The sequence below is a fragment of the Hemiscyllium ocellatum genome, chromosome 10 (assembly GCF_020745735.1).
Source record: "Hemiscyllium ocellatum isolate sHemOce1 chromosome 10, sHemOce1.pat.X.cur, whole genome shotgun sequence".
NCBI classification, from domain to species: Eukaryota; Metazoa; Chordata; class Chondrichthyes; order Orectolobiformes; family Hemiscylliidae; genus Hemiscyllium; species Hemiscyllium ocellatum.
Window position 1 is genome coordinate 38371652 of NC_083410.1, and position 13163 is coordinate 38384814.

Consider the following 13163-nt stretch of genomic DNA (forward strand, 5'->3'; position numbering starts at 1 on the left):
TTGCTGTTAATGAGTTAATACTCTTTATCAATTCATCCCAATTTTTATATATTCTATTCTGGTTAAATCTACCTGAAAATGCAAGTGTCAATCAAAATTAAAATACTCTTCTAAAGGCAAAGTTACAAAGCAGAACTTCAAAGTTGCTCAGTTATTTTGGGCTGCAGGCACTTCCATATGGACTCAATAATTACTCCCTGATGTCAAAGTAATTAACTAGTTAAACGCTCAACTCAGGTGGGCTGTTCAGAGAATATACATTAACACTAATTTATGCACAAACATCATAATAAGAAATTTCTCATTTAGATTTTATAGAGAGTCATACAGTCTTAGATGTGTCAATTGATGTGCAATATTGTTCTGCTGTCTGCTCTTTGGATCACCACACTGTCTCAAAAGGGTTTTCATATACAAGATTTAATGTGGCCCCAAATATGCATTATAAAGTATTCAGATGAGCACATGGAAGCATTATAAATAGAATACATAATGGCTGACAGCTTAAGTATAACCACAGCTGAGTCAAACCATAAATCAATTTAGAGTTACCAAGTTTCTCTCTCATTATGACTTCACAAGCAAATATCAAATTTCAGTAAAGACAGCATCATAATGAAACTTGTTAACAGTACCCAAATCATACAAAATCTAAAATAACTACTGAAATTCAAGAATATGGAACTATAGTCTTATAATTTTACAATATTTTCACATATGTAATTAAAGCATTAAGTTTTATTTTCTCTAAAATGAAGGATTGGAAGCCTGATCATTACTGCAAGATATAGGGAGCCAGAAATAATGGCATCAGAAAGCATTCAGTAAAATGGTAAATATCATTCCACATCAAAATCTTATGTTGATGCAGCTAATGAAATCAACTGAATCACTACAATTAGAAAGTATAATGAGCAATGTATACTAGACGTATGTTGTTTAAATCTATTCAATCCTGCTTTCTACTCAACCAACCAATTATACTGATGTCTAAACAAAAGTTTTCAGATTCCAATTCTACGCACAACAAACTCAATTGCTCTCCTGTTGCTGCCAAAAGCCACGATCTGACCATCTCAATTGTTAAAGAAATACACGCAGAAGTTAATGTATTGCTCTACATATTAGGGCAAGAATTATGACCCTCACATATACAGAGTCTTGCCTGACAAGAGTGCAGGGCGCTGTTTCAGATCTCCAAGCTATGTTCACATCTGGTCAATATCTACATTAGCAGTAGTATCTGTGACTTATATAGATAAGTCAGTTATTCAGCATAAAAACAGTGCAGCATTTTCCTCTAAAACCTCAACAGCAAGGAAGAAGGACTGGAAAAAGGTACCAAAAAACATTTTAAAAGGTTGTTGAGTCAAACACCTAAGTGTGTTCCTTTTTTTTAAAAAATTGAGCAGTCAACATATAGAGCCAAGACAAATAAACCAGGACACTACAATAGAAAATGATAAAAAAGACAACAGATAAATCAAGAACGAATTACATGATAGATTTAGTTTCAATAGGTTTGTTGTCATAGAAAGAAAAGCTAAGGAATGCAAGGTTAGTTAAGTAGGTCAAATAGTAGGGATATTGGACAGAAGAAAGCATGCATAGCAGGATCTTTCGAACTATGAATCAACACAGACTCTCAGAATCTCTCATCACAGAAAACCATTTGTCCTCATTGGGAAAGCTAACCATTTAATGTTATTCCCCTGCTCTTTTACCATAACTTTGAATATTAATTAAGTCAGAGTTACACACGATTGAATGCACAGACCACCTTAGCGTTAATAAAACAGAGAAAGATAAGTAGGATTCTAAGCGTAAGACTGCCCATCGGATGACCAGCCTTTATTTGTAGTCTGTCCGGCATGGCAATTACCATGCTATAAAAATCTCCCTAAAAATTAAAATATTTGCCAATACCTGTAACCATTTTAGTGTTAGAAGTAACTGAAGTGGAAAATAAGTTCCACCGGAAAGGAGGAACTCCTATTTTGGTTGTACCTTTAGCAACGGCCTTGCAAGAGGTGTATTTGAACACAATACTGGAATCAAGAATTTATTACAAGTAGTAGTAAGGACCTGGAGCTTATCATTGGAATAGCAAGAGTGACAAAGAAACCAAAACTGATGTTGGACCTTTAACAAAAATCTAGAATGCTGCCATGTATAAATAGTGGATCCTAAAGAAATGTTAGCTCCAAAACAAAATGCTGTGCTGCACACAATTTTTATTAATTGAGATAATTCAAAGCTATTTCTCACTAACAGCAAACCCTTTTTATGCATCTCTAAAACCTCGCAAGCCCTCTGAATGAGTTACTGCTTTTCGACTTACGCCCACACACCATTTACTGGCTCTATAATTTACTCTGGTTTCAACTGACATCATAAATCAAAAAACCAAGGCTCAAGTGCATTGCAGAGGTCATCTGAACTCTGACATTAAATTAGTGGCCTCATTGCTCCTTTGAGCATCATAATGCATCCTACACAACATTAAAACAACCTTAACGACACCTAAAAGCAACACAGAAATTGCATTCACAAAGCTGTAATTCAAAATTAGATGCAAGTTACTTCTTCCAATAATAAGTTTGAATATACAACTTTAACTCAAGCCTTAGATTCAAGGTGTTACAATGTTATAAGAAAATTCAGTTTTCAATAAGCTATTGTGGAATTATCTTGTAATATCCTGCCTAAAACCTGTTCCATGGTGCAATTAAACTGTACGTCTTACAATTTCTCACGTATTACTGATGTAAAATGGGTATTATAGCAGTGCCAAATTTCCATCCTTTCACTTTCCTGGGAAGCAACTCTCAGCTGCAGACCAACAGCAAGCAAAAACATTTTTCTTTATTTATAAAGAAGTCAGGTGACCTAATGAATTAACTAATATTTTCAACAAGAGAAATAACTATCTAGTTGTACTTTTAACATTTTAGCAATCTGAGATTAACAACCAATGCACATTACATTTAATGCAGGAAGCCGTATTTTCAAAAGCAATGCAAGCAGACTGTATAAATACAGTTTCAACTATTTCATTGCCACTTTACAGCAGAACGACCTTTTCCAGGGTTAACATCTCACTATCAAAGAAATCCAAATCTAAATATTGTTTCAAAGCAAATATCAAAATTATAGCAAGTAGAAGGTTAAAAATGTTTGCAAGCTTGTGCAACAGTTACAGTGTTACAATTTAATCATAACCAAAAGCCAGTGTTGGACAAGAGCAATTATAAGCCCCTATTATAGAAAGGTGCCATTTAGAATTAAATGAAAATTTTCATAGCACGTACACAGCATGGCATTTTTAAACAACTGCTGTTACTGTAATAACATTGCCTTGATCAGAAATTTAGTTCACTCATTGAGAAAAGTTGATCAAAAATGATAATAGCAAGTATTATCACACTTCCATTCACAACACATCAAATTGACAACACTGACAGCACTTTATAAAATCTCTCCAATCATTTACGAATAATGTGTCATTAACATTATTACAACACTATTTCCTTTCGTAGGTAATTTCAGAACCGGGGCATTGTTTTAAAATTAAAGGTCACCTTTTCAGGACAGAAATGAGGAATTAGTTCAACTGTGGAACACTGCCTCAGAAGGCAGTGGATGGGAAGATCAGTCAATATTTTTAAGACATGTGTTTTTAGGCAGAGGAATCAAGAATTACTGGAGATAGATGGAAGTATGGAATTTGAAACACAGACCAGCCATGATCTTATTGAATAGCACAGCAAGTTTGAGAGACCATATGATCAACTTCTGCACCTATTTCATTACAGGGAAAGAGGAGGGAGAGAGTTGCCTATGTTTAGAAAAATTGCACCCCAAGAACAGCTAAATTGCAAATAATTCATAGTTATGATCAAGACTAGGATTTCAAAAATATGGTTTATGAAAATATTATCTTAACAATACAACACAGGTGGTTCTGCTATAATTCATACATTATTGACAATTTGTGGATGTTGGATAACACAAACTTTCTACTGAACGGGTACAGCAATTTTCTATTAGTGATCTACTATAGTGCAAGGTGACAGAGGAATACAACTATCACGTTACAGCAGAATGACCTGTACCAAGATTAACATATCTCCACAAAATAAAGATATTTAAATGCCAAAAGAAATGAATGTTTTAAGTTGTGATATTTCATTAGAAAAGTTTATATAGTTGCAGAGAGGATGACGACAAAGGAAAAGACAAGGTTAGGAAAGTGCAAATATAGAAAAGTACGATTTATGTTTATGACTTTCAACTGGGGTATAATACTGCAGATGCTTGAAATCTGAAGCAAACTGTTTGCGACCTTGTTTGTCTTCCTCTCCCCAATCTTCTTGCTTTGGATTCCCCAGTGAAGGCATGTCTCGGTTTCTATCCCATAAAAGCATCATCATCTCAAATCACTCAATTTCCTAAGCTCATGGAGCACAAATCAAGTTGATGCAATTTATCCTCAAGGTAATCCTTTTAGGTATGGTTGCATTTTGGTGATTCTGCACGGTGCTATTACAAAGGATAATATGCATCTGTCCTAAGATTCAGTGCTCGAAACAAATGCAATATTCCAGACCCAAGGTTCATACCACTGAAACATCACTTAAGAATTTCAACTAATTTGACAAAGATGAGTAATCTATTACGCCCTTTTTAAATAGTTCATGAGCATTTAACAATTTACATACAAGACCACTTCGATCTCTTGGCTCTGCCTCAACTCCTAACATACAAAAAAACCTTCCAGAGTCGTGAAACCCTGATTTGTCTTTTTCAGATCCAAACAATTTCATGTTATTTCCTTGACTGAATTGCATTTCTCACATTTTGCCAACAAGCCCCTAGAGAACATGATGCCACTAGAGAACAAATCCTTTTACCAGTACTTTCCAATCAATCCGTAATTTTATGTCATCCATAATTCCATATATTCTGATTTATTCTTAATAATCTATTGTGCAGAATCTTACCAAATTGTTCCTGGAAATCCAAACAGACAAATCCCGCAGACAATTACTTGTCCAGCTTGTTAGCAACCTTCTCATTAATTCACCTAGCTTAGTGACTCAGACAGATATACAGCATAGAAACAGACCCTTTGGTCCAACTCATCCATGCTGACCAGATATCCCAACCCAATCTAATCCCACCTGCCAGACATGATAAAACCAAGGTGAATATCTGTCCAAATGCTCATCACTTGATCTTCATATTAAAGTAGCAGGCCTGCAGGTGCCAATATTTTTTTCTTCCCTACTTCAATAACAAGTGGGATTTGCAATTTTCTGAATCCAAAAGGTATGACACTGAAAGAGAACATTTTAAAAATTATTCATTATTTCTGTAATAATTTTATACCCTCATTACAGTTAATGTCCACTTAAAATATTAAAACCTACAAATACTGCGGATTAAAAAGCTTGAAAGAGAGGTCAGAGCAGAGAGAGTTTCATTTGTCAGGCATAGACAGAATGGGCTGAATAGACAACAGGTGCAGGAGTAGGCCATTCTGCCCTTCGAGTCTGCACCACCATTCAATATGATCATGGCTGATCATCCTTAATCAGTATCCTGTTCCTGCCCTATCTACATAACCCTTGATTCCACTATCTTTGAGAGCTCTATCTAACTCTTTCTTAAATGAATCCAGAGACTGGGCCTCCACTGCCCTCTGGGGCAGAGCATTCCACACAGCCACCACTCTCTGGGTAAAGAAGTTTCTCCTCATCTCTGTCCTAAATGGTCTACCCCGTAATTTTAAGCTGTGTCCTCTGGTTCGGCACTCACCCATCAGCGGAAACATGTTTCCTGCCTCCAGTGTCCAATCCTTTAATAATCTTATACATCTCAATCAGATCCCCTCTCAGTCTTTGGAACTCAAGGTATACAAGCCCAGTCGCTCCAGTCTTTCAGCGTAAGGTAGTCCTGCCATTCCAGGAATTGACCTCGTGAACCTACGCTGCACTCCCTCAATAGCCAAAATGTCTTTCCTCAAATTAAGAGACCAGAACTGCACACAGTACTCCAGGTGTGCTCTCACCAGGGCTCTGTACAGCTGCAGAAGAACCTCTTCGCTTCTATACTCAATCCCTCTTGTAATGAAGACCAGCATGCTATTAGCCTTCTTCACTACCTGCTGTACCTGCATACTTACCTTCATTGACTGGTGTACAAGAACATCCAGATCTCTTTGTACTGCCCCTTTACCTAAATTGCCTTCCTGTTCTTGCCACCAAAGTGGATAACCATACATTTATCCACATTAAACTGCATCTGCCATGCATCTGACCACTCACCTAACCTGTCCAGGTCACCCTGTAATCTCCTAACATCCTCCTCACATTTCACCCTGCCACCCAGCTTAGTATCATCAGCAAATTTGCTAATGTTATTACTAATACCATCTTCTATATCATTAACATATATTGTAAAAAGCTGTGGTCCCAGCACTGATCCCTGCGGTACCCCACTGGTCACTGCCTGCCATTCCAAAATGGAGCCATTCATCACTACTCTTTGTTTCCTATCAGCCAACCAACTTTCAATCCAAGTTAGTACTTTGCCCCCGATACCATGCGCCCTAATTTTGCTCACTAACCTCCTATGTGGGACTTTATCAAAAGCTTTCTAAAGTCCAGGTACACTACATCTACTGGATCTCCCTTGTCCATCTTCAGAGTTACATCCTCAAAAAATTCCAGAAGATTAGTCAAGCATGATTTCCCCTTCATAAATCCATGCTGACCCTGACCTATCCTGTTACTACTATCCAGATGTGTCGTGATTTCATCCTTTATAATAGACTCCAGCATCTTTCCCACCACTGAGGTCAGACTAACTGGTCTATAATTTCCTGCTTTCTCTCTCTCACCTTTCTTAAAAAGTAGTACAACATTAGCCACCCTCCAATCCGCAGGAACTGATCCCGAATCTATCGAACTCTGGAAAATAATCACCAACACATCCACTATTTCTCAAGCCACTTCCTTCAATACCCTGGGATGGCTTCCTCTGTATCATAATTTCTATGGTTCTACGAGTACCTTATTATGAAATGTATCAAGTCCTGGAGATTTGTTCATCTTAAGTCACTTTTTAAAAACTATTTCTATAACCTATGCTAAAATGATTACATTTCTCTCCAATGTCATATTTTTAAGATTACCCTCCACTACCACTATTTTGCCCACGTTTTCCAAAGAACAAATCTGGCACGTTCTAGAACACCGACATCCATTTTTCAAGGCCCTATATTTGCTTTTCCCCCCATGTATCTTACAAATAATTTCACCTGTAGCTTTCACATTTTCCATTTTTTCATATTCACATTTCTCTCCATTTTAAAAAGAAAAACAATCTATACTGCGTTTCTACATCTTGTTTTGCACAGATCTTTCTTTTAGCTTCATGATTTCTTATCGCAGCAGCTGCTTAAATGTGTAATGGTCTCTACATTTTAAGGGCACGTACTGGCTTCCCATGAAGAAAAGTATGTATGTCACGACTTCCCACTGTTTGGTTGCAGGTTTAATCTTGAGAAGTTCAGCCAAGTTTACTAATATCAACTGATTTCTTATCCATAGAAAATCTGCTTTACTTATATGCAATACATACTTCTCACACAAAATTAATATCCAATTCAATTCTACGATTATGTTTGACTCAAAAATGTCAATTACACGTCAATTAAATGTCAATGTTTAATCATCACTAAATCCAATATATCCTGTTCCAAAACCTGTTCTAATGCATATGACATAGAATTCCATAAAACATCCACAACAGAAAAAACTCTTCAACCTACCTATGCCAACATTTACATTTCATTCAAGTTTCCTGATCTAACTTTCTAATCTAAGTTTCTTCTGACTCACATGCACATTTATCTTCTCCTTAAACACTTACAGAATTCACAGTGGGTTCCATATTCTCAAAAATCTCTTGAAGTTTGTTTTAAATTCTCTACTTGATTTCTTGGTGACTATTTTAAGGGGCTTTTGGCTTTATACTTCCCTACAAGTGCAGACATGCCAACCCCAAAATTCATTAAAGCTGGAAATTAAGCATCAGGATCATGACACACAATTAATCTGCAACTGTTTCTTCCAATGCAGGTAACAGGCAAACCTGTTACATACTTACCGCATGCAGCCAGCATATGTTACATTTAAGTGGCCGAACAGGGATGCAGGATTATGAGACCTAATGAGTTCAAGCCATCCTGCACTACAAGGCAGCATATACGTCAAAGTGGTGGCGCATTTTGACTGGAGTAGACGTTGGCTGTGGCTGGGAAGAATGTCTGCCCTGACAGTTATTATGGAACAAGAGGAGACAGCATGGGATGCAAGGTTCTCCTGATGCAGAACTGAAAGCCTTGTTAGAAAAGAAATAAGGAATTGAGGAAACTTCCCAGATAGGAAGACAGAAACAGATACCTTTTTGGTGAAGACCAGCAGTCTAGCCTGATGGCCTGGACGCAGTACCCCAAGTTGTTCAATGGTCTCTGATAAAATACAGAGTTATGAAAGGCTGTTTGGGTCTGTCTTTAGTGTACGAATAAAGAGGTCATATGAACTGTTCCAAATTCTAGATGGCTTGATAATTTTTTTTGGTGGTGGGGTGGGGGTTGGGACAACGTGCTAGTTTGTTGGACTGGGAAGGTGCAAGGTGTTCATACAACGACAAAAACATCTGTGTCCAGGAGATAGACAGTTAGTCTCCAAAGGCACAGGAAGGTGTTGGCAATGTCAAGTTTTGTAAGTGGTTGTACTTTCAACTATTCTTCTCACATTCCTCAAGATTGGGATGCAAGAAATAGACTTGAGAAAAGCACACCAATTTATACTGCATGAGAAGAGGGTGCCACGAGTTGTGCCATCAATGGTGTGGAGATATTGTTGGAACAGGTAACTGTCAATCTTAGTTCTCTGATCGGTCAGAATATTGACATGGGAATTCATGACTGCTACCCCTTTATTTTTGACAGTGAAAGTGACACAAAATACATACTAATTCCTTTTGCTGAGATAAAACTCCGTCCTGTGTTAATATACAGTTTCCAGCATGTGCAAATGCATCACGCTGTAAGCTCAATTAATAATTTTAAATTGATTTTTGTTATAATTCATAGCACAGTCCTGATTATTTAATGAATGTTGCTCAAAAGCAGAACACATCTAACGTTGGACATGACATTCTAAGGGTTCGCTGCTGGGAATGATCAATAGGATGCGGTGATGAATATACTGTAGTCCAACAGTCTTTTATGACATGTTGAATACATATCTGGCATTATACCAGTACTGAAAGCCAGATCGCATTATTTACTCAGGTAGCCATTATCACACAGGATTTGGAGAAATCGAGAAAACTGAACGGTTTGGTGAATGGTGGTGTGAAAGGCATTTGGTTTACAGTGAACATCGGTTAAGAACTTATCATCAAAAATGCAAGTGGAGAAGTCAAAGAAGAAAGGTTGGAGATGAACTCTGTGAAAGCAAAGGGGAGGGGGGGCACATATCTGAGGTAATGTTGAAAAATCTCTCCAGTTTAAAATCTAATTCTTCCAACGATTCAAACTTCCATGCTTGCATTTACAATGAACTCATCTTTCTGCAACTGAAGGCTTGCACCACATCCCAATACAAAGCCTTTAGCATATGCTCATGAGTGAGAGTGCTTGTTACGAGTAAAGGAACAAATAAAAGGTTACAAGTCCATGGAGGTTACCACCTGGTTGGCTGGCTTGGAGTGCAATGGAATAGTTCAGCCTAAAAGTAGCAAATGCTTGGAAGAGTTGGGGGAGGAAGGTAGGAGAAAGAGAGTGGGGGGGGGAAGTAGGTAAGAGAGACAAAAAGAGTCAGGGGGGGGGAGTAAGGGAGAGAAAGAGTGGGGGGGGAAGTAAGGGAGAGAAAGAGACAGAGAGAGAGTGTGTGTGGGGGGTAAGGGAGAGAGAGAGAGAAAGAGTTGGGGGGAGGTAAGGGAGGGAGAGAGAAAGAGTGGGGGGGGAGGTAAGGGAGGGAGAGAGAAAGAGTGGGGGGGGAGGTAAGGGAGGGAGAGAGAAAGAGTGGGGGGGGAGGTAAGGGAGGGAGAGAGAAAGAGTGGGGGGGGGAGGTAAGGGAGGGAGAGAGAAAGAGTGGGGGGGGAGGTAAGGGAGGGAGAGAGAAAGAGAGAGTGGGGGGAGGTAAGGGAGGGAGAGAGAAAGAGTGGGGGGGGAGGTAAGGGAGGGAGAGAGAAAGAGTGGGGGGGGAGGTAAGGGAGGGAGAGAGAAAGAGTGGGGGGGGAGGTAAGGGAGGGAGAGAGAAAGAGTGGGGGGGGGAGGTAAGGGAGGGAGAGAGAAAGAGTGGGGGGGGGAGGTAAGGGAGGGAGAGAGAAAGAGAGTGGGGAGGGAGGTAAGGGAGACAGAGAAAGAGAGTGGGGAAAGGAAGGTAGGCGAGAGACAGAATGAGTGCGGGGGAACGTAGGGGCGATGGTGAGGAACAGAGAGAAATAAGAAGGGGGGGGGGGAGAAGGAGGGGAAGATGAGAGAGTGTACGGTGAGGTGAGCACTAGGACCCGGAGGCGGGACTGCCCGCCGGTGCGGAGCCGCTCAGACATGGTTCTCGGTTGCGGCGCTGCCGCAAAATCCACAAGCGGCCGCAAGAGGAAATTTTTTTTAAAACAACCCGAATAGAGAGAGAGAGAGAGAAACACCCCCCAGTCAGAAAACAGAAGCATCCTCCTGAGAAGGGGGGGGCTATCCCATTAACTCTCTCCCCCCCACCCCCAAACTCTGGCCGTGTCCGAGCTGCACTGAGCCACTGTCAGCTCCTGTAACCCCGGCCCCCAACTAACTCCAACAAACACCGAGACACACACACACACAGAGAGAAGTTCACTGACCCCCCCCCCCCCCCCCCCCCCGTGCCCCCCACACCAGGATCCTACCGTTTTTTTTTAAATCCCTTCACACACACGGAACCGCGAGACGAAGGGCATTTCTCTTTTTTTCCCCCCCCTCTTTTTAAATATTCCCTTTCCCCTCCGCCAGCGGTTAAAATCTCAGCCCCTTCTCCTCCGCAGCGCTGCCTCTCCCCCTTTTTTAAAAAAATAACTCACCCAAACTGCCGGCGAAACCGTCCATTCTGGGGGAGAGCGACAATCCTGCGCCTGTCCTGACGGGCGTCGTGCCGTACCCCGCACTCACTCTCCGGTCGCCTCTTTCCTTTTTATTTTAAATTCTTTCTCCCCCTCCCCGGGCACGGCGCTCCGATTCACACTGACCGCTGAGGAACCCGCACCGCCGCCTCAGCTTCATTTGCTGCCTGATGATGTTCGTCAGTCAGACCCGCACGTTTCCCTCCTCCCCGCCTTCCCCCAGCCCCCCTCCACACCCGCTCGCCCCGTATCGAGAACGCGCTTATCCCCCTCCCGGCCACCGTCTCCACTCCGCGCACAATGCTGCACATGCTCTTTCCTGGACCTACAGCCTGCTGGGAATTGTAGTTCCCACTCCACCTCTCTGAACTGTACTTGAGTGGTCCATGTAGAGAAGGCTGCATGGCTAGTCTGTGATGCTGGATGATTGGGTTTAATTCACACGACAGCTCAGGTTGCTATGAAAGATTAGATTCCCTACAGTATGGAAACAGGCAATTTGGCCCAACAAGTCTGCACAGACCCTCCGAAGAGTAACCCACCCAGACTCATTCTCCCCTATATTTACCTATATAAATACACCTAACACTATGGACAAATTTAGCATGACCAATTCACCTAACCTACACATCTTTGGATTGTGGGAGGAAACCCACGCAGACACAGAGAGAAAGATGCAAACTCTACACAGACAGTAGCCTAAGGCTATAGGATTGAACCTGGGTCCCTGGCGCTGTGAAGCAGCAGAGCTAACCACTGAGCCACAGTGCCATCCATTCTTAATCTCTTCCCCATGCCTGAAGCATAAAGTGTCCCCCCTGGATTAAAGCCTGTGGTCTGGTAAGAATATGGCAGCTTTTAGTCCCTTCAGACTGAAGGTGCCTCCACACTGGTGTTGTGAGTACTGAGGTGTCTAAACAGTCCAATGTTGGAGTCAAAAAGTGTGGTGCTGGAAAAGCACAGCCAGTCAGGCAGCATTCAAGGAGCAGGAGAATCAACGTTTCGTGCATAAGGAATGTGGGGGAGGTCTGAGGTGGGTGGAGTTGGGGGAAGGTAGCTGGGAATACGATAGGTAGATGAAGGTGAGAGCTAATGGTGATAGGTCAGAGCAGAGTGTGGAGTGGATAGATGGGAAAGAAGATGGACAAGTAGGACGGTTCAAGAGGGTGGTGCCAAGTTGGAGAGTTGAATCTGGGATAAGGTGGGAGAGGGGAGATGAAACTGGTGAAATCAACATTGATTCCGTGTGGTTGAAGGGTCTCAAGGCAGGAGATGAAGCATTCTTCCTCCAGGCGCTGTGTGGCTCAAATCTAGCAGTGAAAAAGGCCCAGGACTTGCATGTCCTTGGCAGAGTGGGAGGGGGGTTTGAAGTGTTCAGCCATAGAGCGGTGAGGTTGTTTAGTGTGTGTCCCCCAGAGATGTTCTCTGAAACATTCCGCAAGTTGGTGTCCTTTCTCCATGTAGAGGAGACCACATCAGAGCACTGGACACAGTAGATGATGTGTGTGAAGGTGCAAGAAAATCTCTGCTGGACATGGAAGGATCCTTTGGGGCATTAGCTGGAGGTGAGGGGGAGGTGTGGGAGCAGGTTTTACAATTCTTGCAGTGCCAATGGAAGGCGTTGGGAGTGGAGAGTGGGTTGGCGGGGGGGGCATGGACCTAACAAGGGAGTTGCGGAGGGAATGCTCTCTGCAGAACACAGATAGGGGTATGGATGGAAATATAACTCTGGTGGTGGGGTCTGTTTGTAGGTGGTGGCAATGGCAGAGGATGGTGTGTAGTATAGTATCGAGAGGTTGGTGGGGTGAAAGATGACAACCAGAGGAGCTCTGACTTTGTTGCAATGGGAGGGGTGGGCTTCAAGATTGGAGGTCTGGGAAATGGAGGAGATATGCTGGAGGACATCGTTGACCAAGTGGGAGGAGAAATTGCAGTCCTTGACGAAGGAGGCTACCTGAGATGTTCTATGGTGGAATTGGTCCTCCTGGGAG

The 13163-nt window shown here is 41.6% G+C and overlaps 1 protein-coding gene across 2 annotated transcripts in view; it reads right to left on the reverse strand.

Annotated features, from left to right (window-relative positions):
• The window catches only part of LOC132819726 (echinoderm microtubule-associated protein-like 4), a 292630-nt gene extending 281264 nt beyond the window's left edge, over positions 1–11366 (reverse strand). For both annotated transcript variants that reach the window (XM_060831410.1, XM_060831409.1), the window contains exon 1: positions 11134–11366. In XM_060831410.1, coding sequence (XP_060687393.1) covers positions 11134–11158 — 25 coding nt within the window. In that variant the 5' untranslated portion in view covers positions 11159–11366. The remainder of the gene's footprint in view (positions 1–11133) is intronic.
• Between the last annotated feature and the right edge of the window lie 1797 nt (positions 11367–13163).